This window comes from Anomalospiza imberbis, chromosome 12, assembly GCF_031753505.1.
Source record: "Anomalospiza imberbis isolate Cuckoo-Finch-1a 21T00152 chromosome 12, ASM3175350v1, whole genome shotgun sequence".
Lineage (NCBI taxonomy): Eukaryota > Metazoa > Chordata > Aves > Passeriformes > Viduidae > Anomalospiza > Anomalospiza imberbis.
In genome coordinates, this window is record NC_089692.1 from 13,700,323 (window position 1) to 13,725,542 (window position 25,220).

General features: G+C 46.7%; 2 protein-coding genes across 14 annotated transcripts in view; both read left to right on the forward strand.

Annotated features, from left to right (window-relative positions):
• Nucleotides 1-64: 64 nt before the first annotated feature.
• On the forward strand, nucleotides 65-7,652 carry SLC38A7 (solute carrier family 38 member 7). The gene is made up of 11 exons (XM_068202886.1): nucleotides 65-190; nucleotides 1,361-1,801; nucleotides 2,034-2,232; nucleotides 2,317-2,461; nucleotides 3,171-3,269; nucleotides 3,985-4,042; nucleotides 4,389-4,503; nucleotides 4,725-4,872; nucleotides 4,955-5,154; nucleotides 5,419-5,473; nucleotides 5,567-7,652. The coding sequence occupies exons 2-11, from the start codon at nucleotides 1,535-1,537 to the stop codon at nucleotides 5,667-5,669; spliced, it is 1,389 nt and encodes a 462-aa protein (XP_068058987.1). The 5' UTR covers nucleotides 65-190; nucleotides 1,361-1,534; the 3' UTR covers nucleotides 5,670-7,652.
• A 952-nt stretch (nucleotides 7,653-8,604) lies between these two features.
• CNOT1 (CCR4-NOT transcription complex subunit 1) overlaps nucleotides 8,605-25,220 on the forward strand; it is a 55,365-nt gene continuing 38,749 nt past the window's right edge. For 11 of the 13 annotated variants that reach the window (XM_068202888.1, XM_068202896.1, XM_068202891.1 and 8 more), the window contains exons 1-11: nucleotides 8,605-8,758; nucleotides 14,307-14,583; nucleotides 18,341-18,448; nucleotides 19,113-19,211; nucleotides 19,675-19,743; nucleotides 19,838-19,892; nucleotides 20,252-20,455; nucleotides 21,774-21,942; nucleotides 23,141-23,267; nucleotides 23,559-23,669; nucleotides 24,758-24,928. In XM_068202888.1, coding sequence (XP_068058989.1) covers nucleotides 14,482-14,583; nucleotides 18,341-18,448; nucleotides 19,113-19,211; nucleotides 19,675-19,743; nucleotides 19,838-19,892; nucleotides 20,252-20,455; nucleotides 21,774-21,942; nucleotides 23,141-23,267; nucleotides 23,559-23,669; nucleotides 24,758-24,928 — 1,215 coding nt within the window. In that variant the 5' untranslated portion in view covers nucleotides 8,605-8,758; nucleotides 14,307-14,481. Of the gene's footprint in view, nucleotides 8,759-9,243; nucleotides 9,266-9,478; nucleotides 9,503-14,306; nucleotides 14,584-18,340; nucleotides 18,449-19,112; nucleotides 19,212-19,674; nucleotides 19,744-19,837; nucleotides 19,893-20,251; nucleotides 20,456-21,773; nucleotides 21,943-23,140; nucleotides 23,268-23,558; nucleotides 23,670-24,757; nucleotides 24,929-25,220 lie in introns of those variants that run through there. The other 2 variants (XM_068202890.1, XM_068202889.1) reach the window with 2 other exon arrangements.

Here is a 25,220-nt window from a genome sequence, read left to right on the forward strand (position 1 = left end):
GGGAAGGGCTACCCGAAGGGGGAGGTTTCCCCTTCGCTGATGTTCCCCCTCCTCCGGGGCTGGACTACAACCCCCGGCGTGCAGCGGGCAGGGCGGAGCCGCCGCCGCGCCGCCGCTGCCGCCGAGCTCAGCTGGGGCTGGGGCTGGGGCCGCGGCCGAAGGGAGCGGAGCAGAGCGCGCTCCTCGCCTGGTGAGTGGGGCCGGGATACGGACGGACCGGGGGGACACATGCGGGGAGCCCAGCGACCGGTCAGGGCAGGAGTCTGTGCATGCCCTGCGAACGCGGGCTGACCGTCACCGGCTCCGGGCCTTGCTCCTCCGGGCGGGGGGCGCCGCCGGGGCCCGAGCGGGGCCGCGGGTCTGTCGAGTCACCCTCGATGAAGCGCCTGCTCTCGGGGTTTCTGGCTGCCAGAGTATGGCGGCTTTGCCTGGACGGAAAAGACACCCTTCAGCATCCTCCCCCAGGCCATGGGAGAAGCATCGACCCCTGCAGCATCCTCGACCGGGTGGGAACTTCAGCCCACGCGGACCCACCGGCCCGTCCCTCCACGGTCCTACCCACGGGGCGCAGGGTGGCCCTTCCTCCCTTTCCTCAGAAATCTTTACAGTGGATTCATAATACAAGCACAGAGTTTGAATAGCCCAGAAGCAAGGAGTGAATTGGGCAGGTAGAGTCTCTGTAGATGTCCTCTAGAAATAAAAAACATTTGCTTGAAAAGAGATTTCTCATGGTCATGTAGATTCCTGCAAAATCCTGCCAGGTTGTGAGGGTCAATCTCCTCCTGCTTGGAGACACTGGGATGAGATTTGGACTTTCCAACCCCCAAGTGCTGTGATGCTGGAAACACCAGATCTTCAAATCCAAAAGCTTCTGGTACATCATCTCCTACTGGTTGTCAACCTGGGGGTGCCCTGGAAGGGGCCAGTCCTGCTTTTCCTGTTGACACAGTATTTCTGCTGCACACAGGACATTCCTGTTGAGGCCAGCCTTGCCCTTTACTCAGGAGCACGTGCATGGCTGCTCTTGCAGAGCTTGCAGAAATTAGGGCTGGAAATCAGGAAGTGAGCTGTGACACTGGGTCTCGTGCCCACAAAAAGGCAAGTCCTGCTGTGAGGCTGCAGCTCCTCAGCCCCACAGCCAGGGCTCAGTCCCCTATCCGACAGCAGTTGTGTCCTCTCCCTGGATTTGAGGGACAAGAGGCGAGTTCTGCTTTATCTCTGCTGGTGTGTGTGTGCTGTGACCCCCCAAGCTAAGACCCAGGGAACTCAGTTCCCCTGTGCCCCCACCTGATGCCCAGGTTGTCCCTTGTTAATATAATTTAACTAACACTTAACAGTGTCATTCTTCATCCCCTTGTAGGAATAGGGAAGTGCCTGACTCCTGTGTTGCTGCATTCCAGCCTGTTTGTTTGCTCCTCTTCCTGCCTGATGGAGCCAGCGCTGGCTGAGGACCCTCCTCAAGGTGCCCGGCTGAGCCTGGTGCAGGACCACTAGTGGGACGTGGACGGTGGCGTGTGCCACCTGCGAAGGGACAATGGCTCAGGGCACTGGGAGCATCAACAGTGACTACAAGGATTGGGAGTGGAGTGACGATGCTGGTGAACGGGCCAGGCTCCTGCAGAGCCCTAGTGTGGAGACAGTGCCCAAAAATTCAGAGAGCCAAAGAAACAGTTTGGGGGCCACATCAGCTCTGGGAGCTGTCTTCATTGTGGTCAACGCTGCCCTTGGCGCTGGGCTGCTCAACTTCCCTGCTGCCTTCAGCATGGCTGGTGGCGTGGCTGCAGGCGTCACCCTACAGATGGTGAGAGAGTGGGGAAGGGACAGTCCTCTGTCTCGTCCTGGGAGGGTGCATGGGAGGGACACGTGGTGCTCCCGAAAGGGCTTGGGGAGGACCAGACTCCTAGGAAGAAGCTCTTTTGGGTGAGGTGAACCAGAGATTCTCAGTGTATTGAGGGGTGGCCGCCTGGGGTGGCTCAGGTAACCTTGCCATATTGTTGGCTCAGTGTTCCCTCCCTGTCTCTCTCCCATCCCAGTGCATGCTGATCTTCATCATCGGAGGCTTGGTCATCCTGGCATACTGCTCGCAGGCCAGCAACGAGCGCACCTACCAGGAGGTTGTGTGGGCCGTCTGTGGGAAGGTGCCTGGTGTGCTGTGCGAGGTGGCCATCGCTGTCTACACTTTTGGCACCTGCATTGCCTTCCTCATCATCATTGGAGACCAGGAGGACAAGAGTAAGTGTGTTCCATGGAGCAAATTATAACCAATTGTCCCTTCAGCTGGAAGGGCCAACCTGACCATCTTGGTTGTCCCCACAGTCATTGCTGCTCTGGTGAAGGAGCCTGAGGAAGTTGGGAGCAGCCGCTGGTACACAGACCGCAAGTTCACCATCAGCATCACTGCCTTCCTGCTCATCCTGCCTCTCTCCATCCCCAAAGAGATTGGCTTCCAAAAATATGCCAGGTGGGTGGGAAGAGCCCTCTGGGGCTGGGAGTTGGGGTGGGCCAGCCAGCACCCACCCAAGCACGGTTGCAGAGGACAGGAAGGGAAAAGCTGTGGTTCTAGTGCCATATCTGCCTACTCACCCTCTTTCATAGGCTTTCCTATGCCTCAGTTTCCCCATCTGGGAAGCAGAGGAGTGGCTGGGCATCGTGTAGGCAAAGTGTCATACTTCAGGGCTTGTGTCCCTCCCTTCTGCATGCTGGAGGAAGCAGGGAATGCTGCTTTCAACTACATTGTCTCCTATCTTTGGAGTTGACAATCCAGCAGAAAGGAGAGCCAGTAAGTGTCCCTAGGCCAGGTGGTCTGCTCCACCAGAAATCTTGGTGTGACCTGGCTGCTGGAGCTGGACCAGCAGGGGCACCAAGGAGTGTCACTGCTTCAACACTCGCCTCTTTCTCCAGCCAAATACCCAAGTCTAGCAGGTTTGCCACTCACAGAAGGATGAGATAACCCCCAAATGCAACAGAATTGTGTTGGCATCTGCTTGGGGGGCAGTAGGTGACATTTCTTGGTATACTCTCATGGGAAGGGAAAGCAAAAATGGGTCTGATAGGCAGGAGGGGGGTAGCCTGGGCTGGGCAGGGCAGAAGATGGGGATGGAGAGGGTGGGAGGAGACCCTCCATGAAGTGGGGAGGCAGAGCACTCACAGCCTCCTATCCTCTTTCAAAGCTCCCTCAGTGTGATTGGCACATGGTATGTCACAGCAGTCATTATCATCAAGTACATCTGGCCTGACAAGGAGCTGGTGCCTGTGGAGATCCCCACTAGGTGAGAGCAAGAGACACGATGCTGTTGGTGCCATCACAGCACTGCAGAGCCAGGCAGGGCTGTGGGAGCGAGGGCTGCAAAGGCTAGGGGTGAATCTTTCATCAGTCCCATCCCTGGTCCTGTGCACTCTACATGTTGCTGCCAGAAGTTCCCAAGTGGCTGCACCTCTGCGTGTTTCAGAGGAGCAGGTGGTGAAGAGGAGGAAAAGGACCTCTTAAAGGTCCCCCATGGCTCCATCACAGGTTTTGGTAGCACTGATTGGCTTTTACCTCTGACATATCCAGGCCCTGGATTCCCTGTGCAGTGCTTATGCTCACCCAGCATCAAGGGCTGTGTCTATATTGGGATGATTTTGGTTATTTCCTTAGCCAGCACAACCATTGTGCCTTATTCCCTTCCTCACAGTGTATATTTTTTGATCCAGTGCAGGAATTTTATGGCAGAGCAAAGGTTAGACCAGTTTTTTGCACTGCCCAACTAGATCTTTATTTTTTACTGATATTTTTACTTTTATGTGCTGAGGTTTGGCTGTTTCTGTCTCAGTGAAAGGCCCTGGTCTTCAGGGAGTACCTCATTCCATGCAATGGCATCATCCTGGGTGGGGGGATGCAGTAAGGCAAAGACACTGAGCACTCCCAGCTCATCCTCCCCCGGGGCACTGGATGGGGTTCACAGAGGATTCTGGTCTGACTGATGGGTGTTTCTCTCCTGCCAGCCCCTCCACCTGGACAGCTATCTTCAATGCCATGCCCACCATCTGCTTTGGGTTCCAGGTAAGGCCATGAGCTTGGCACTCCCCTTCCATCCTGTGGTTGCTTGGGTAGCAGACTAAAACCCTGCCTGTGTAATCAACTGGTTGATTGGCTAAAACCCTGCCCATGTGCTCACTGCACAGTTTTACAAGGAGACTGAAGCCTTTTTATTCTCTCACCACCTCGGAATGGAGATGGATTCACTTTACTCCAGCTAGGACATACAGGGCATCCTATCCCCCCCAGCTTTTCTTCTCCAGTGACAAACATGAAGGATCACAATGTCACGACACATGCTGAATATCACGAGTAGGATGCCCTGTGGTTCTGCCCATCATGTATCCCCACTGTCTCTGTGTCCTGGCAGTGCCACGTGAGCAGCGTGCCCGTCTTCAACAGCATGAAGCAGCCGGAGGTGAAGACCTGGGGGGCAGTGGTGACAGCAGCCATGGTGATTGCTCTCTTCGTCTACACAGGCACTGGTACGTGAGGGGGCACCATGTGAGTGTGGCACAGTCCTTGGAGTGACTGTGAGCTTCAGGAAGGCAGGGACCCTCTGGTCAGCAAGGGTCAGAGGGAGAAGGGAGGAGAGTCCATTGAACACCTCTGCAATGTGCTCTGTGCCATATCCATCCAAGTCTGGTCCTTCAAACAGATGTTCAGACTTGTCCCTGACCCCTGCTGATTGCTCCCTTCCTGGCAGGCATCTGTGGCTTCCTAACCTTTGGAGCTGGCGTGGAGCAGGATGTCTTGATGTCCTACCCCTCCAATGACATCCCTGTTGCCCTCGCCCGGGCTTTCATCATCCTCTGCGTGCTGACGTCCTACCCCATCCTGCACTTCTGTGGCCGGTGAGCGCTGGGAGAGATGGGGCTGGTGTGGGAAGGAGGAGCAGCACGAGGAAACCCCTCTGTCCTGGGTCTGTGCCCGCAGGGCTGTCTTGGAGGGTCTCTGGCTCCGCTATACCGGGGTAACAGTGGAGGAGGACGTGGTTCGGGAGCGGAGGAGACGCCTGCTTCAGACCATCAGCTGGTTCCTCCTGACACTCCTTCTGGCTCTTTTCATCCCTGATATTGGCAAAGTCATCTCTGTCATTGGGGGCTTGGCCGCCTGCTTCATCTTTGTCTTCCCAGGTAGGGCATCCTGGGATGCTCAGGGGCTGACAAAGGTCTCATGGCCTTGTGTCTCGAAGAGGGAGGGACAGGATGGAAACACAGGAACCAGGAGATGTTTAGAGGAGGACAAAAATGTGGTGTGAGGCCAGTCAGCAGCCCAACTATTTTGGCTGGACATGGAGCTCTGTAACAGGGAGTGCAGCTCCCTCTTTTATAGGATGTCTGTTCAGTCCCCAGTGGACAACCCTCGTGTGGTTCTAATTTGCCTCCCCTGCCTTTCAGGGCTCTGCCTGATTCAAGCCAAGCTCTCCGAGATCCAAGAAACCAGGGCAATCAGGTAACTGAAATGTGCCTCCCCTCTCCCCCATTCCCCTCAGGATATTGGGATGAAGGACCCCTCTAAATATGCCCTGTCCTCCTGCATCCACAGCTGGTGGGCCCAGGTCAGCTATGGGGTATTCATGGTCACCCTTGGAGCCTTCATCTTTGGACAGACCACTGCCAATGCCATCTTCGTGGATCTTACAGCCTGACTTCTCCAGGCTGGACTGCACTGCTGCTGCTGAGGGGATGGAGATTTCCCCTAGGACCAAAGGGAAGTGGGAAGAAAACATGTTGGTGTGTTGGGAAGATCCAAGAGAACCGTTGTGACTTGGGGCTTGGCTGAACAAGCCCTGTGGTGGTTTGTATCTCATTGTCTTAAGGCTCCAGGCAGTCAGGCTTCTCTCAGCCCTGGCTCCTTGGTAAAGCCAGAGCAACACTACAAGGGGACCTGTCATCCAGGGCAACTCTTTCTGCCCCTGGGAGTAGACATCACTCCCTTAGACATCACTAAGGGCTCATGGTTGGGGTTTGCAAAGCCATGCTGCTCTCATGTATGTACCCTTGTGCTGGTGGAGCTCCTCTCCACAGCTAAAAGTCCTTCTCCCAACTTTGGAGAGAGAAGCAGTGTTCTACATAAAGGGAAATAGTAATCATGTTTATCAGACAGGGAGACATCCCATAGTCCTATTCTGTGTCGATGTTTGGTTTGAGCTCTGGTCTCCTGCCAGTCTCCTGCCCCTGCTGTCACATCTCCCTCTGCCTGGGCTGCACTTTGTTACAAAGGGTTGCCTTCAGCCTGTTTGGGTTTTTTCTTTTGAGGATCAGAATGACCCTGAGGTAGGGACTTGCCAGTGCAATGTTTTCCTTGCCAGGGGTTGCTCACTCAGTAGAGAAGCTGCTATGGCTGCATCAACCTACTGAAGACACTACAATAGAGCAAAGCTCTTCTCCAGATTTACAATCCCGTTCTTCCAGGTGTCCAGGAAATGGGACTAGGCCAGGTTTTAAGAGATGCTTTTGAGATAAAGCAGTCAGTATTAATTTGTTTTATATTGTTCTCTTTTTCATTTACACTCTCTATGGCTGGTGTTGCTCTGGGCTGTCGCTCTGTTGCCTGTCTGGATGATAGTTTCATTCCTGCTTTTTCTGGGTTGAGCAGTTCCCCCAGTTGCAGATGAGGTTGGGGGCGTTAAACCTCAACAGCAATGTTCTCTTGTTCTGTCTTTGAGTTTCTTTTTATGTTGTTTGGCTTCTAAAACCCTTGGGGAGGGAGGAATTCAGGTGTAGCTGTTGGTGCATCTGTGACGAGGGTTCAACCCAGATTTGCGCAAAACCTGGCCCTGCACCTCCTGCATCTTCTGGAAGCAGCACAGGCTGTTGTGGTGGGAAGGAGAACCATGGCTTGTGCTCCTACACTTCTCAACGTGGCTCTCTCCCACTGCAGCCAGTGGCTGCAGGAGGGGTGACAGCCCTGCGGGAGCTTCCCTGTGTAGAAATGTTTGGTCTTTCCTTACTAACACTGCGTGTAAATGGGGATCTCCCCATTGCTGCTTGGGACAGGGAGACCCAGATGGAAAAGGAGGAAGAAAATCCCAAAGCACAGCAGGAATGTTTGAAAGATGCTGTGAAGGCACAGATCCCTCTTCCTCTCCCAAGGGATCTCCAGCATCTGTGCCCTCATCTTTTGACAAAACCAGGCTCCACCAAACCCCCACTTGTATGGCACCGGCTGTGTCCCGTGCCCCTTTGCCAGGCTCCTGTCTGTGAGCAGGAGCTGGGGCTTGGGGACCCTTTGGCATAAAGAAGTTGGCCAATTGTCCTGGATGTGGGGAGCAGAGAAACACCTCCCATGGAGCCCAGCAGAGATGCTCAGCAGATGCCAATGCCAAAATGCCTTTCAGTGCCCACCCTGCAGGAAGATGAAAAGGTTTGGTACCTGGTGGGTCTTGTGGCTCTGGTTTTCCTGAAGGTGTGCTAGGCATGAGGTCCCTTGGCTGAAGTTGAGGAGGACACAGTGTCTCATGTCACCTGGGAAACACATGGGCTCCCTTGGTGCCCCCGTGTCTGGAGGTGCTGTGGCCGTTCCTGTTTGCCTTACTGCTCCCCTGTTTACAAACACTGGCCTTTTAACATGTATTTTGTACATGCAGAAAGTGGAGGGAACTCAATAAAAGTGACATTGTGATGCGTGTGTCAGGCCAGCACGAGGTGGTTTCTGTGGGAGATACTCCCGGGTGGGATACAGGGGTGAAGCCATATCCTGAAATGCCATCCCAGCTCTCCGAGCTTTGGGATGGATGGTGTGGAGCTGCCTTCCTCAGATCCTCATCCTGCGGGGTATCTTCGCGCCCAGGGCCGGGGGATGCCAGGGAAGGCTCTGTGGGCCCCGGTCCTGGTGTGGCACCCCAGTGTCGCTCCCTGGGGCCAGCAGGCGGCTGTGGTGTGGCTGAGACGGGCGGCAAGGAACTGAAGGGAGTTTCCCCTTCGGGACTCAGGCCGGTCATCCGGGAGGGTGCAAATGGAGAGAGGATTTCCTTAGAAAGGAAAACCCGCGCCTGGAGCGTGCCGGACCGGGGCCGGGCGCTCTGAGGGACCCACAGCCACCATGTTGTGGGGGAGCAGCGCCTGGGCCGTACCAAGGCAGCGCGGGGGAGGGGATGCCAGCTCATGGGCCCGTACCACGGCGCTGCGCGGGGGGGGGAAAGCGTTCACTGGGGTTGTACCACCATCGTGGGGAGGAAACGGCGAGGCCGGGGGGAACGGGGCGGGCCGCACCACTCGCAGAGGGGTACCCCCCCTCCCCCGCCATTGCTCCGCGCGCCCTTTGGCACCGCCCACCACTTCCCCTTCCCGCCCCGCCCCCGCGCGACGCCCCGCGCTCATTGGCCGGCCTCGGCAGCGCGGGTTGGCCGTCGGCGCGCACGCGCACGCCGAGCGGGCTGCGCAGCTCGGATTGGCTGAGAGTGGAGGAAGGATTTCGGCCCCTCCCGGCCAATGGCGCGCGGCTCAGGCGCCGCGCGGAGGGCGGCAGGATGCCCTCCCCCGAGGCCGCTCGGCGCTGATTGGCCAGCTCCCGCGCGGCCCCGCGCTCTGATTGGGCGAAGGCCTCCCCGCGGGGGCGCGGCAGCTCCGCGCGCGTTCCGCCCCTCCGCTGCCCCCGCCCCCCCCGCGAGAGGACGGGGGAGGGGAAAGGCCGCGGCGCGAGCGCGCGACCCCATCCGCCATTTTGTATCGGAACGGCGGCGGCGCGAGAGAAGCGCGCGAGCGGCCCCGGCCCGGCCCTCACGACACCGCCGAGGTGGGAGCGGCGCCCGCCCGGCCCCGGGGGGGTGCTCTGGGTGGCTGTGGGGGCACTGCGAGCTTCGGGGCGCGGGGGGGAGGGGATCGCGGTGGGGACGGGGCCGGAGGCAGCGGGACCGGGCCGGCTTGCGCTGGGGGCGGCGGAGTCGGCTGAGGCACCCGCCCGGCCAGGCCGCCCTCCGGGGTGTGCGAGAGGCAGCGGCGGGACCCGCGGCCCTCCTCCCCCGCGCTCCTCGGTCCTGCGGCCGCCCCTGAGCGACAGAGGGAACTCCGCAGGGCGCGGGGCGGGAGCCGCGCGTGTTCCCGGTTCGGTGGCGGGGGCAGGTGGCTGCGGCAGCGTCGCGCCGTGCCGGGGAAACCTCGAGCTCTGGAGCTGTGCTCATTTCTCCCCCTTCGCTTGTGTAACGCCAGTGGTGACAGGTGGAGCTCTGAGGCCCGGCCGGGCTCGGCGGCCTCCGTAGGAGATCGGTGTTGTTGTGACTTGCCCGCAGAAAATACGGAAAAAGTGAGCTGTAGTAAATAATCAGGTGACATAACCTTCTTGCAGACCACAGGAGAGAAATCCTTCTCGGTGCTGTCCTCCAGTTAAGAAAACACAGCCCATTAAAATAGACTTGTATAATTCTGAACTAGAAATAGCAACAGTTGGGTGTCTCGACAGATGCTGTATCAGTACAAGAGCTTCTTTACAATAGTTTCCTAACTTGGATTAGTACCATTTACTTCTTATACAGGAAGGCCAGTGAGTACTCATAGATTAATTTCAACCAATTTGGACTATATTTACAACAAAAGTGAGATAATACTGAAAATACAACACTAGTCTGTTGGTATATTGTGTACTCAGATTGTTTCTGAATCCCACTTGTTCTGAGGAAGCATGGCAACTGCTCTCAGGAACTTCTTTTAAGGAGGTAATAAAACAGGTGTGACTCTGACAAGTCACTCTTCGTGTACCCAACTGATTCCTGTTTCTAAGGTAACTACTTTGGCATTGGTTAAAGTTATGGGCAGGGTGAGTCCAGGTGGGATAACTCTCTTGTAAACAGGAAACAAACTTAGTTGGTAGTAGACTGGTCTGTCCTTTCCACGATTCTTATTTTGATTCTTTCAGCCCTTTTGCTTATAAGTTCACTCTTAACTGTTGATGCTGTTGGCCTGGTATCTCCAAACCAAACTCACAGCCAGTTTGTTGCCTGTGTCTCTTCTTTGGAGAAATACCTTATCCTGTTTATCCTAGATAGTGTTCCTAGATTTTTGACTTATGCTGAAATGGCCGCCCTTGGTGTTTATCTGAGTAAGTGGAAGAGAAACGATGGGAACATAACTTAGCAATAGAGGACAGTAATGTTTTGTATCCCCGTGATGGGACATAACTAAATCATGTTAGGAATTGTTATCACTGAGACTCATAGTTGAGGCCATCACTATTTTAGCCAGATTTCTCTTTTGTTCTATAAACATCCCCAAAGTATGAATACTGCGGTTTTCTTTGACTTTTGAAATAGCATTTAGCCATTCTAAAACACATTTTGGATGATAAAAAACCATGAAGCATTTGATAACAAGTCCCTCCAGCAGAAACTTTATTCTGCAGTTCTTGTCTGAAGGAGAACTGGGAAGTGAGAGTTTCTTGTTTTTATTTTTTTTTAAACAATCCAGGTTGAGGTGTGAAAGTATTTCACATCAGAAGGTATCTGAAGCAGCCATGCCATGTTTGATGCATATCTCATGTATTTGAGGTAGATTCCAAACTGAAACTTCATTGGCCCGAGTGTATAGGCAAAACTTCAGTGCTTAGTTCAGCCACACTCTGAAAACTTAAAGTTACTATGTCTAATCAGATTTTGACTTCCAGTTTATTGGAATTGGGTGCAGGTTTCCAGTGTATGGAATGTTCAGGTGTCTTTTCTGATTGTAAACACCTGAGTTTGAACTGGTCAAATGAATCAGGAGCTTATTTTACTGCTAATGTGACTTTCACTCTGGGGTTTTTTCCTCCGTAGATTTCAAAGTTGTAGACATCCTGAAATATAAAGTATAGTATGATTCAAAACCACCTTTCTGCCTTGGATTGCTCCCAGTGTTGGCCTTCATAGAGGTGTACTGCTCATCCATGTTTTGTATTTGTTCATGGGTTTAAAAAGAGTGTAAGAGACTGTTCTGGAGAGCAGGTTTAGCAGTGGTCCCTTTAGCATGTGTTATGTTTTGTGACAGGAGTTTAGAACCTAATCAGCAAACACAGTGCTGTTTGTGTCACTTGATCTGCTTTATCCTCCACATGCAGCACGTGTGCCCTGAAATCATACAACTCTTGAAATCCAGCAGCAATAGTTACTTACTTCTGCAAAATTCTGGAAAAAAGATCCAAAGTTAGCTTAAAGTAATTGAAATTTTGAAATTACTTCCTTTGTAGGAGTGTTTCTGAATTCGTGGAAGACTTCAGGTTTGTTGAGTTCAGCATCAAGGCTTAGTTACTCTCTAGTGATTTCTGATCAGTGGGGAGTGTCTTTGTTCACACCTGATGGGTGGTTTCATATTGGCCCACTCTATTTTGTGGTCTTTGGATTCTTGCCTGAAATTTTATTGCATTTATGTTTTAATCCAACAGAACTCTGCTCTTGAAAAAAGATCTACTGATATAGATGCCAAATGTTTTTTGCTGATGGGCTATCGTTTTCCTAAGGAAGTGTTCAGGGTGTGTAATGCTGTAGAATTTGGTACATTTTTTTTAATCTCTTTAAAATAGGTTGTGTTGCACAGTATAAAATAGTAATATTGTAAGAGCTCCTGAGTCACCTGCTGGCTATCTTAATCCATTACTGTATAATAGGATCTGTGACTGAAAGTAGCTAATTTTGCCAGGTAATCTGAATTTTTTTGATAAACTTCCTGTGGCTGAGGCTTGGCTTGTCTGAACCTGGCAGGTTTGTCCCATGAACTGAAAGCTTCCTGAATTGTTGAGGCCAGTGTAGGGAGATTCATTCCCACTAAGGATATATGGATCTAAAAATAAAGTCTGCTTCACATAGCATTCATAGCTTCCTTAATCAGTGCTGTAGTAATTGAATTTTAGCCTTTCACTGAATGACCAAAGAGGTACCTGTGAGTTCTGCTTTGCAGGCAAGGCTCCCTTGGTTGCTCTGTACTCTCCTGAGTTAGGTTGAATCATTTGAACCTCTGAAGTGTTGTTAATGTTGTGTCCGGGGGAGCTGTCAGGTTTGCTGTGTGCTGGGATACACACAGTGCAAACCATATGTTTAGAACATAAGTAGGAAGCTGTTTCCTCAGCTATTGTGTTCCTTCAGTCTCTGTGTTTGCTCAGGCTCTTCCTTGAGAGGCTTCCTTGAAAGAAAAAATCACATTTTTGCCTTCATTTTGCCTTGGATTGTCCAGTGGCACTGCCAGATTTTGCAGTCGGAAGGTGGCAAATCTTGTTTTGCTTCTCTGCAATCAAAGCATTCCCTGCTTTTTTGGAAGACAAGAGATGCTAACAGGAGGGCGGGATGGTCAGTGTGTTGTATGGCAGCAGGGAGGCTTGAGCCCAGCTTGAGAATTTCAGTACTAAAACCCCTGAGTTTTAGGTGGAGTAGGCATGATTGCTGTGCTGTTTGTATTGGTGTGATGAAAAATGACCGGAGAGATGTGGTTTTTCTTCTAGGGGCCTGAAAGGCAGACTGTGAAATTCTGTTATTGCCTTAAAAATTGGCCAAGTTAAAGTTTTGTGTTATGTCCTGTAGGCAGTTCAAACAGCCTGTGAGTTCTCCAGGCTGGTTGCTGTAAGCTGGTGCTCTGATGGGACTGAATTCCCCTTGCTGACTGCTGGTTTTAGTATAAGTGCAAGTACTGTGCTGAGGTCTGTGTGCTTGATTTTTAACAAATGCTTTTCTGAAGCTTTATATTGGTCATGGATGTTAAACCCTGCCAGTAAGATTGTCTTGGAAGGCATGTACTTGCCAAACCCAGTTACATTTTCTAGGTTATTCCAAAAGAGGAATTTAAAGGTTATTAAAAAAAAAATTAGGTACTGTACTACTGAGAAATCTTTTTAAACTTCTGTGCCAGTCCTCCCTTCTAGATGTTCCACAGTCAGTGGCTTTTTAAACCTTTATATATAAAGGTAATGAATTCTAGCTTGTCAGATGTACTAAAAAGAAATTGAAGTTTTGTGTAATTCTTCTCACTACAGTTTTAGGCATGCCCTGAAATTCTTTTAGAGACCACTGCTTTGTCATTGAAGAATACTTTTAGTATTACTGCTTGAAAATTTGTTCTTTGTGAGATGTAAGCTTTATTGTATAAGAAGGATCTTGCATACCTTCATTGAATAGTCAGGGTTTTCTTTGGCAAACTGAAAGTCTGCAAGTCAGTTGATTTGACTTTTCTTACAAATAATTTACCCATATATTTGTGTAATATAATAAACTTTTTCAAAGAGCAGAATGATCTGCATTGCCCCTGATAGGATTTGTTGCTCCTGATGTATTGAAGTGTAGGAAGATGTCAAATACGGTATGGTTCCAAGTGTAAACCATTGTATAAAGGGAGATGGGAAGAAGAGTTCTATTTGCACCCAGCACAGCCTGTTCAGCTTCCTGTGTGCTGCTGCTGTTGGTGCTGGCAGAAGGAGGCCTGGCATGCCGAGCTGTGCTGCTGCAGGAATGCTCCCTGGACTGGTTTGCCCTCAGTTCTGCGTGCCAGGCGAACACATCACCCGAGCCATCCATTTCCATGATGAGGCAGAAATCGTGTGCTGGTGGTTTTCTCCGTGGAGAGCCAAGACCGCATAGCAATAGTTTTTGTTCTGAAAAAGGGATTTTCAGACTCTTGGCATGAAGCCCAGTGACCTTTGTGCTCTGATCAGGTAGAGCTTCCAAGCAGTGACTCTCCAGCTTGATTCTACCTTTGATAATGCACAGTGCTGCTTCTCAGCTTGGGGCTTCCACGCTCCCCACACTGTTGGATATGCAGGACTTGCTTTGGGATGCAATTTTGTCACACTGGCAATCTGTAATTTAACAGATGAGATGTCAAGTGCCAAGTTTTGTGTTGTCATAGAAATTTATTAAGCTGGCAAGCTCTGCTGTTGTAGCTCACTGGAAAGCTGTTTCAGTATAAGCCAAATGTTAGGGTTAGTTTATTGCAGTTCTTTGTGTGTTGCTCATTCACGATTGCTTGTTTTGGTGCACAGGGTTGAGGCAATACTGCCTGGATGTACTGGGGCAAAATATAGCAGAGATGGTAAAAGTGCATTTTTAATATTAATTTATGATGGATGATTTGAATTATTCTGACCTCTCAGTGTTGCTGTGTATCTAGTTCATTGTTTATCTCCTTTTCTTCTTTCTTATGGTGCTGAAAATCATTCTACTGATTGAGCTGTGTGCTGTCTCTTTCAGACTGCAAAATGCAGAAACAAAGTGGTCAGGTAGTCTAAAAACAACTGAGCTTGTGTTGTGAAAACTTAATACTACTTAATTTTCCTTGTGAACATAGTTATGTGACATTGCTACAGAACTTAAATCTAATTTAATACTGTTTTCCAGGTGCCATGTTTCAGAACAGACAAAGACAACTGAGAAAGGAGAGCTGAAGCAAGTAACACAGAAACAGATAAAGGCTCATTGGGGGAAAAAAAATTGACCTGTCTCTGAGGTGACTAAAGGGGAATAATGGTGATTTTGCGCCGGGCTCGGCCGCCTGCTTCCGCCCCAACCAGCAATGAATCTTGACTCGCTCTCGCTGGCCTTGTCTCAAATCAGCTACCTGGTGGACAATTTAACCAAGAAAAACTACCGAGCCAGCCAGCAGGAAATACAGCATGTAAGTAAAGTGATATGGTGCTGCAAAATAAATTTTTTAAAGAGAGCTGGAGTTTCTCTTCTCGTTTGTATTTGTACTCTGTTGTGCTCTTGTGTATGTTACTGTTTGCTGTTTTATGTGTGTTGGGAACTGCAGGGTGTGACTGATATTCCTGCTGGTTCATCTGCCAAGTCACAGAATACAGCCCAGAGCTGAGACCAGTAATAACTTTTTAGCTGAATATCAGGATTAACTGCTGCTCCTGAAGGGTGGCATGAAAAGCTTTCCTAACTTCTCCAGGTTAAATCTTTCCACTTTTGGCCATTCAATAGAACACTGATTGGGAAGGGGAGGAAAACGTCTACATTCAGTGTTCAAAGTTGAAAGCCTGAGTATGTTGTAATTTACCTGTGAATGCTCTCTCCTCCCTTGATGGAAGTTTTTTTTCCTCTTTTCATTCAGTGACTCATGGCTTTGTCGTGAAGCTGAGCTGACTGTCTTGGCCCTGGGTTTTCAGAAGGCAGGCAGAGTAACTGCATGTTGAGACCCAAATATATTATGATTTGGGCAAGAATTCTGTTTTAACTGACCTTTTTAAAAATAGCTGTGACTTGCAGAGTGGACCAAAAGGCATTATCTGCAGAGGAGTGCTTAGGAGGAAGTGAACGCTACTGAGCTAGTTTTAGAAACTGGTTTAGTTCAGTTCCCAGCAGACAGCTGGGCCACTTAATGTTGAGGTTTTTTTCCTGCAGCAGTGCAATCCTGCAGCGATTTGAATCAGATTAGAAGGCCAGAGGGCTTAAGCAGTGAGTTTCTTTAACATTTGATGTCTTTAAAAGTGCATTCATTGGTTATCTTGGGGTGAGAGGAGAGTGATTTCAGCAGTATTGGCTGTTTAAGATGGATTAGGTCTCTTGTAGCTTTTTTAAGTTTCTCATGTTTTTGCAAGTTCAGTACTCCAGGGGCTCGTTTGGGATCGTGCTGTCCTTTTGATCACTGTTAGTTTCAACAGATGGTTTTTGCAGCAAGGTGTGACTAAAGCATGACTTGATTTGGGAGAAGATATGATTGATCTGCCATTCACTTGGAGCACAGCTCTCTAAACCAGGGTCAGATTGCCCCTTACCCTTCAGCCAGGCCTCTTAGCCTCACTGTGGTGAGAGTGGGAGACTGGGACCTGGTCTGTGGAAATGGCTGGATTGTGTATGGTTATAAAGCAGATCTAGAATTTCAAGGCTGAATTCCTGAAATCTGAATCCTTTATCTTTTTTAAATTTTATTTCCCTGGTATTGCTTTACTTTTGTGGTTGCTGGTACAATATTTCTTTAGTTGAAGAGAATATATGTGCCATAACTCTCTTACGTTGGTATACTGCTTGGGGTAGATTTTTGGCATGATTCACTCAATTTTGCAGAGTTTCCATCTAAGCATGTAGAGTTGTGGAAATTCATACTTGGAGTTGTTCTTGTCTCAACTGAGCAAAATGACACTTATATTTAAATATATGTCACTTGAGTGTAACAGTGGCAAAGCCTGAGGAACTAATTTCTGTTTAAATATGTTATCAGTAGTCATTTAATATAGCTAATGCTTAAAGAAATAGAATATATGTTTAAAAAAACTCAGAATTATTTTATACATTTGTCAGACACAAAATCTAAACCATTACTTCCTCTGAAGTGAGTTTTTGTGGTCTCCTTTCCTTAAGTGGTAAGGAGAGCCTGGTTGGAGAGGCGGAAAGGGCTTTGTGGATGAGTTTATCTCATCCACAAAGGAAAGCAAAACTTTCTGAATCTAGAAAAACAAAGGGTTTTTTTTTGTCCAATGCTGTATTTGCCCAAACACATTACCTGATAAATCCAAATACATGTGGCTCAAGCTTTATCCTAAATCTCAGACTGGTTGAGGTTGGAAGGGCCCTGTGGAGGTCATGTGGTCCAACCTTCTGCTCAAACAGTCACTTAGAGTGGGTTGCCCAGGAATATGTCTGAGCAGTTTTTGGGTACCAACATGAATGGAGACTCTACAACCTTTCTGGGCAGCCCCTGTCAGTGCTTGGTGACCCCTGCAGTTAAAAAGTAGTATTTTTGATCTGATTTTATGACTGGATGCACTGTCATGTAAACATGTATCAAGGCTGCCAGTACAAAGGTTTCTTTCAGCTCTTTCTTCGGGAAAACTGGCAATTCTCATTACCCATTTCCAGGAAGAGCTTTTTTGGGAATGTAGTTAGAATTGAAATCTGATACACTGCACTTTCAGCCTTCTTTTCCCTTCCTACCTATATGTTAAATTTTCAAATTATTGTCCTTTGGAAGATATCTCAGTGCAAGGAAGCAATCTACTTCTGATGCAGGCACAAGTTATGTGGATGGCTTTAGAATGTACAGTTTTCTTTGGCATCTGATAACTGTGATGAATTCACCTTGGTCACAGCACCAGGCTTAGGAGATTGATCCAGCTTTATGTCAGTCTTGTTACCACGTCCAAATCTTTGTATTTGATTGGGATTGCCTAAACAAACTGCCTGTTTTCTGAAGCCTAAGCTAGGTAGTAGAATTTTCAGGTTTGCTGCCTTTTGCACCAGTCTTGGCATCTTGATCCTGGGGTATGGCTGCCTTCAAAGGCCCAGCTATCACCACAGCTGGGCTGTTTACTCTGGACTGACATACCACAGGCATGTATATTATAGCCTCTGGTCAAGAAGCAGAGCTAGATTCGACTTGGAAGTTTCTTTCCAGCAGAACAAAACTTGGCAGCCACGGGAATCAGCAGGCTCTGAGGGAAAGGGAAGCATAGTGTCAGATAACAGTAGAAAAATTGAGATGAAAACAGTCAAACATCAGAGCCCGAGCATACAGAGCCTAAAGCAGCCTTGTTTGTCTCTTTGCACAAAGAAGCTACTGGCAAACAAGGACATTCATGATGGGTGAAGCAGTGGGCTTGGTGTAGGCAGTCAGACCAGAGACAGAGCAGCAGGTTTTTGCTGGCATATTTGTCTCTCTCCTGCAGCTAGAAAAGGGGAAAAAGTGGGAAAAATGTTGCTAGTAGACCAAGATTGGATTTGTTATTAGCTGCTACTGTTTGGCCAAAGAAGCAAGCTGCTGTTGATTGGTTTCACATTTTTGACAGTATGGAGTCTATTAAAAACAAGTAATGCTGTCCACTAGGTTGGAGTGTAAAGAAAGGAGCAAGTTCTGAAACAGTCTGGAGCTATTTGAGACAGCAAGCTGATGAGCTGGTCTGTAGCCAAGAGTTAAACTTAAGGTAACTGGTAGGGGATGCAAACAAATATGTAATATTGTTAAGATGTAGTAATGAGTGATTGGTGTTACAAGTCAGCAAATGCAGGTCACCCATTGCACAGGTGCTGTCCCAAGGCTGTGTTCTTGCATTTAGGCACTGCAGCTGTGGGAAAAAATGGGGAAAAATGAGGCCATGGACTGTGTGGAGTCTGGGCTGCTTTGGTGGCAGAATCCTGAGGGTGACTTGAAAACTCATTTTTACTTAGCTTTATAAGAATACGACCCCTGAAATGCATGGCTTCTGTGTCAGTGACTTGTGTCTAGATTCTCTTTGTTTATACTTCTTCTTTGCAAATAGAATTAATGATGTGGTTTCTAGGTTACTGATTAAAAGGAACATTTTTAGCAGTTTTGTTGAAAATGTAGATGATTTAACTACTAGCAGTACTGCTGTATCCATAGTGCTAGACCCAGTCTTGCTCTGTAATGACTATTTGCTACTAAGCTGCTTTTTTTGATACTTTTTGCCCAGATTGTGAATAGGCACGGTCCCGAGGCAGACAGGCATTTACTACGCTGTCTATTCTCGCACGTGGATTTCAGTGGCGATGGTAAAAGCAGTGGCAAAGATTTTCATCAGGTACAGTTGGCACCAACACATCTGTTTATTAATTTTGATTGTTAAAAATCTGGGGTGGGATTTCATCCAAGTCAAGCACAAAGGCAGGTTTAGAAACAGTAGCTTCAAACAAACTTACTTTCTGGTTATATGGCCTTTCAACTGCAAGCACTTTTTGCCAATCCTCAAAATGATATCTGACTTACAATCTCTTGATCTGGAAAAAAACAGGTTGCATCAGTACAAATGCTACTTTTACCAGATGTAGTGCTCTAGTTTGAAAGCCTTTCTCTGTATTTTAAGAGTTTGTCCAAATCCATTAACTGACATTTCTGGTGCAGACTGTGTCTATTGACAGGAGTGTTTGCATCTTTAAGCAATTTTTTTCCGCAGACTTTTTAGCTCCTAACCATTAATCAAATACTCTTGGGTTGTCTATTGCAATGTTTGAGGATCTTTACAGGAAACAAAACATTGCACATATGATGGAGAATGTTTCATCACTTTGTCAATCTTAAAAGCAAAGCAAACCTGAAGAAAGCTTGAATGAAGTTAGTTGATGTTAGAGCTTGGGCACTTAGATAAGTACTTTATCTTTTAGTTTTCCTGTACACAGTGCACAGTAGTTTATTTTTATTGTCCTGTTATAAAACTGTGAGTCTTCAAGTTACCTTGTTCTTTTCAGACTCAATTTCTGATCCAGGAGTGTGCGTCGCTGATTACAAAACCAAACTTTATCTCGACGCTGTCGTACGCCATTGACAATCCCTTGCACTATCAGAAGGTTTGTATACTTCTTGAAAGGGATCCCAGTGCCAGAAACTGCACTGAATTGGTCTCTAGGAAACCAGCTAGTTTTCCCTTGTAGTAAATTTTTCAAAAACTGATCTTGCCCTGTTGGTGTGGGTTTGTTTTTTTTTTTTGTTAAACTAAGCAAGTTAGTCAATCACTCACAATGATTGCAAACTTAATTTTATTACTTAATCTAATGTTGGTACTTCATGGCTTGTTTATGACACCAGAACCAAAACAAATCATCACTGCTTCTGTTTCTTTCAATATGAAAGCCATGATAGTGGAATATATGGAAGAAGCTTTTAGAAGAAATGTATCCAAAAGTAGTTGGAAAGTTGTTTAGCCATAGAAGCTTTGTGTTAACCTGCAGCAGAATAGTTACTAATATTCCAAGCTTGCAAATGAGATTAATCCCAAAACAACTTTCATGTTGCTCTTCTTACTTGTTTCAGAGTCTAAAACCTTCACCCCATTTATTTGCCCAATTGAGTAAAGTCATCAAATTAAGTAAAGTTCAAGAGGTAGGTGAATGCTTATTTCAAAAATATTTTTTTTTAACTTCACGAGTTAGAAAGTATAAGGTCCCCTTACTGTGATGTTTGTTTTTGTTTGTAGGTGATTTTTGGTCTGGCTTTACTGAACTCTTTCAGCTCAGATCTGCGAGGTTTTGGTAAGTTTTGTGAAGTACTGCAGCAGGGACAGCCTTTTTCGGCAGTGTGCTTCCTAGATGGGTAGATGTGTGCCTGCCTGACCTGACCTTGCAATTAGTGTTGCCATTGGGAGGGGCAGTAGATAACACAGTCATCTTGTGTGAAGTTGAAGGACTGTTTAATGAATTACTTGCTTGATAATTAATCAAATTGGGGTATTGTGTTATCTTAAATTGTAGGTGTCCTTTAATATTTGAGTTCTCAGGTATGAGATTTCTGTTTAAATCTGAATTGTTGTGGCCTGTGGTACCTAGCTAAATGAATCTCATATTAAAACAGAATCCCAGGTTTTCACTTCAACCTCTTCTGTTTCCAAAAGCTGCCCAGTTTATCAAACAGAAACTCCCGGATCTTTTGCGCTCTTACATTGACGCAGACGTCAGTGGAAACCAAGAAGGTGGCTTCCAAGATATTGCAATAGAGGTCCTGCACCTTCTCCTCTCCCATCTCCTCTTTGGGCAGAAGGGAGCCTTTGGGGTAGGACAGGAGCAGATTGACGCTTTCCTCAAAACATTACGTAGAGGTAAGTGGTGCTGTTCAGGAAGCCTGACCTGATGCAGACTTCGAGATGAATTTTCATGACTTGCTGTCAGTGCAGAGTGTTCAAGTGGTGGGGAGCTTGCTGACTTAGAACACAGTAAATTTTCATAGTTCTAAACTGACAGAAAAGTACCACTGTTCTGTTTGCTTTCAATGAGCAGTAATGTGATCCCATATTCTTGAAAAGTTTTGATAAATAAACATTGAGTATGGGATATTCCAGTCTGTTTTTGCTTCTATGGCACGGCATTTGTGAATTTAACTAAAGCAGCTCAGTGCACTATAGTTGAAAACCCCCTTACAGAGTAAGGAACATAAGTTTCAAACGGGTGCATTTTAAGCATTGCTTTATGATACTAGATGTAGATACATGAGGGAACACTAGCACAGTGAGGGAGGTACTTCTGACTTCAACTCTGGTTCATTTCCTGAAAGGTACCGTTGTAGTCTGTTCCTTTCCAAAACCAGTGTTTGCTGTAAACCTATCACACTAGGGAGGATATGGACTCAATATAATAATTGAACTTAACCCACTCCTTCATTCTGTGCAGACCCAGAGGAAGCTACTGTTTGTACAAGAGCAAAATATTTGTTCTAAATTTTTAAATATAACTTCTTGTTTCATATGTATTTTAATAAAGATTTGTGTATTAGCTTGGGTAATTCCTGGCACTTTGCTTTGGGATATTGGGCACTCTTCTTGGAAGGGCCCTGGAGGGTATGGAGTTGTTACATGTCAAAGGTGCTGTCTCCGGAAGGCCCACCCGCACCAGAAGGTGTCTTTGCTGCTCTCCACTGTGAGCAGAACTCTGATCCACAGATATGATCCTCTCGTTACTAATTTCTCTCAAACTTTGCCTGCCAGGAAGGGAAAAATTAGTATTTACTCTTTCTGTGCCCAATTGCCTGGCTTAGTTTTGCTATATGTCTTAGACTCAGTAGCAGATCCTTTGTTTCCTGGTATTTCCTGAGTTGGAGGAGTGGCTTTTGCTGGACTGCTGTGTTGTTTCCTGCCCTGTGCTTTTTTTGGATAACTGCTGTTAGTGACAATCTAGTTCTAAACTTACACCAGCACAGCTGCTGGCCTTTTGGGCAGCTGCAGAGCTGCTGTGAACCTGCACGAGCCTAGTTTAGTCTACATTCTTCTTCTCTAGGAATATCCCAGTGCCACTAGAGAATTGAGAATGGGATGGAGGGATGCTGCATCAGTGCTCTCTAGCACAGCAGTGGAATAATTTTGAATACTCTTTCACGTGCAACTGGTGTTCTGGCTGTTTTGACACACTTACTCTTGCCTTTAGATTTTCCCCAGGAGCGTTGCCCTGTGGTGCTTGCACCACTTCTATACCCTGAAAAACGGGACATTCTAATGGACAGGATCCTGCCTGATTCTGGAGGGATAGCCAAAACCATGATGGAGAGTTCTCTGGCAGATTTCATGCAAGAAGTTGGCTATGGCTTTTGTGCAAGGTTTGTAGGAAAATGTTATTTTCAAGCACGTAACTTTGGGTGGTGGTGTTTTTCTTTCTTGTTTCTTGAGGTAAAAGGTAAAGAGCATTTTAACTACTAAAATAAGTAGAATCTTATTGAGTGTTATGAGGTCGTTTATTTCAATTCTGGTTGTATTTTGCTTCCTTCTGATGTGTATTACATGCCTATAGACACTGTAGAATTTTGTCATGGTAAGAAGTGCTGCATAAAAGGATTCACATTGCTTTTGAAGGTTTCATAAGAATTTGACTGTCACCCTTTCATAAGTGAAAATGAAAGTGTCTGGGTAGAAATAAATTCCAGCTAAATCCCACTAGAGTGTTGGAAAAACTTTGGTCTTGCAAAACTTAGCCCTCAGAATGAAGCTAACCTGGTTTTTTTGTAAGAAGCATAAGGTAGAATTAAATTACTCTGTATTTCAAGAGAAAGACTATTGATTACTTTGGGGAGGTGATGAAATCTCAAAGGTAGTAATACGAGTTTCTGTTTAAACCAAGAAGTAAAAACACCATGTGTTGGAAGATACTGAATTATTTCCTTTGTTAACACATGCCTGTTAATAAAACAGTTTATATACTCATGCTGTATAAATCTTCCTGGCCTAGTTATGAAGTATACACAAAATGGAAAAAAAAATTGCAAAAAAAGCCTTCCGTTCCGAAGTTGAAACTCAGTCATCTGCTCTTTGTTTTCTCTCTTGTCTCCTGGGAGGTTTTTGCTGGTGCCCTCTGCTCAGGGATGCCATGGTTTGTATCAGGCTGAAGGGCAAATGTTCACTACTTGCCTTTGAAGAGTGCATGTCAGCATTTTGAAATGTGCATTCTCAAAGCTTCTGTTTTGCTTTTAGGTAGCAGAAAACTTGAGTCTCCAAAGCTCTGTATCACAGATCAGTAGTGGAAGTGCTTTTAACCAGGAAGAGTGTTAAACCTATCCCGTGCTTTAGCTTTGACAGAGCATAGTCTGTGAAACATCTCTGTGACATCCCTGTCAATTCAGTATACCTGGCTTTGAACTGGAAACATGGCATAGTGTATTTCAGGGAAATAATTGCACAGATTGTCTACTGAATTTTTCTACTTGATTGTCCTGGAATTTTGTTATGTTGGATCATTTGACTAATTTGTGCTGCAGTGAAACTTGCTTTCTTGTACGATCTCTCTGTTTTGTTGCATCTTAGTGTCGAAGAATGTCGCAACATAATCATGCAGTTTGGTGTTCGGGAGGTCACGGCTGCGCAGGTTGCCAGGGTTTTGGGGATGATGGCTCGAACTCATTCAGGATTGACGGATGGTATTCCATTACAAGTGAGTGGCCTGTTGTCCTGGGGATTATATTTCAGCAGAAGAAGGAGTTAAAATGCTGGCTTCTAGGAATTTAACAATTGCTTGTATTATTCAATAGTTGTACTTCCGACTGTTCTGCTGTAAATGTCTGTAATGCTTTGATGAATGAAAGATTGTCAAAGTGTTAAATTGATGTCATTACTAGTCTGAACTTCTGTTTATACCTTTCTAGTGCAGGGAGTTCTGTAGCCAGTAGGTGTTGAGACTGCTTTATTTTCTACTAGTGTTTGATTCAGTGTATTTGACTTGCAGTCTATTTCGGCTCCTGGCAGTGGGATTTGGAGCGATGGCAAAGATAAGAGTGACGGAAGCCAAGCCCATACCTGGAATGTGGAGGTCTTGATTGATGTTCTTAAAGAGCTGGTAAGTCTTGTAAGCATCTTGGTCTTTCATATGGATAAAGCAGGGCATATCTCAGTATGATTATAAACCTTTTTAAGCTCCCCAACAGCCTGAATAGTTTTGAATCTCAAATATGCTTGAATGTTGGGGTTCTTTTCCCTCATGAACAAGGAAATTTTGAGGAACTCTGGGAAATGGAAACTGTTTGAATGAGTAACTTGGGTGCAGTATGAGATTCATTCCACACTGCTCCCATGTATTTCAGGATGTGTTCTCTGAGGGTTTTTGTGTTTCAGTGTATTTCTGACACTGGAAAGTTTTGTGCATCAGACACCTTGTTTTGGAAAACTATTTACTGTAGGCATTATTGATGAAAATGAAAGTATTTTTGTAGCTACTCATTCCAAAACTCTTCTTTACTGCTTCTTAGGTATGATAGCACTATAGAAATGGAAGGTTTTTTCACTGCTTTATAAGCAGTGATTTTCGTAATTAACTCAGTTAAACATGAGTACCATTTCCTTTGCTAGCCTTATACAGGATTTTTTCTGTATGTTCCCTATGCAGAAGTCACTGTTTTGTTTTTCTAAACCTTGGGCCATAAAATAGCTTTGTCTCTGTTGCTCACTTATCTCTGAAATGAGTGGTTTGTGTTCCATAATGGCCACAGTTCCCTCCAAGCTTCCTCATCAATATTGTTCAACACTGTTCCTGAAAATACACTGGGTGCTTTACAAGGTCTTGGAGTTCACATTTTGCAAAAGGAGGAGCAAGTTCTGCTTGCCAGCAGATCAGACCCTTCTGTCTTTTATCAGAAGGTGTGGAAGCCTAGGAAAGGAGTAAGTTAATATGCTAAGAGAGGAGCTATATGTTTGGGAGTGTTTAAAGAATTGTTACTTAAATATCTCACAGGGTAATTTAAAACATTAACTTGTATCAAATTCTCACAACTATATAAATACATCTCTTTTTAAAACAGAAGCCTTGCGTTCAGCTAAAAGTTGAGTGGATGTTAAGCTGGGTACAATACTGATGAAGAGGGGTTCTTTCAAGACAGTACTGAAGATGGTCATGTGCAAAGCTCACAATCCTTGCTTGTCTGCTTGCAGAACCCTAGCCTGGACTTCAAAGTTGTAACGTATGAATTGGACCATCCAGGATTTCAGATTCGTGATAGCAAGGGCCTGCATATTGTAGTTTTTGGCATCCAGAGAGGGCTGGGCATGGAAGTTTTCCCAGTTAATGCCATATACAGACCTTGGAAGCATGCAGAGGGCCAGGTATGTTTACCAACATTTTTGCTCTATCTGTAGAATATTTGCAAATTTCCTGAATTTCTTGAATGCTGAGTGGAGATGAGTAGTGTGAATGTTTAGATAATCCTCATTTGAGACCTTGGCCTGTAAGGACAAGCCTCAGATGTGTTACAGAAGTACTGTGTGATTGACTGCATTGTGTGGGACATGGTCACTTGCTGTGCACTGTCACCCTACCTTTGGCCCCAGCAGAGTTCTGGTGTGTAGTGCAGCTGAGCATGGAACTGCTGCTGCATGACAGTGCTCTAGAGTGCTT

Excerpts from the sequence above, each read along its gene's own strand:
- SLC38A7 (XM_068202886.1), top strand. The coding sequence starts at position 1,535 with ATGGCTCAGGGCACTGGGAGCATCAACAGTGACTACAAGGATTGGGAG. Across the intron at positions 4,504-4,724 it reads CTTCGTCTACACAGGCACTG|GCATCTGTGGCTTCCTAACC; the intron begins GTACGTGAGGGG and ends CCTTCCTGGCAG. Across the intron at positions 5,474-5,566 it reads CAAGAAACCAGGGCAATCAG|CTGGTGGGCCCAGGTCAGCT; the intron begins GTAACTGAAATG and ends CTGCATCCACAG.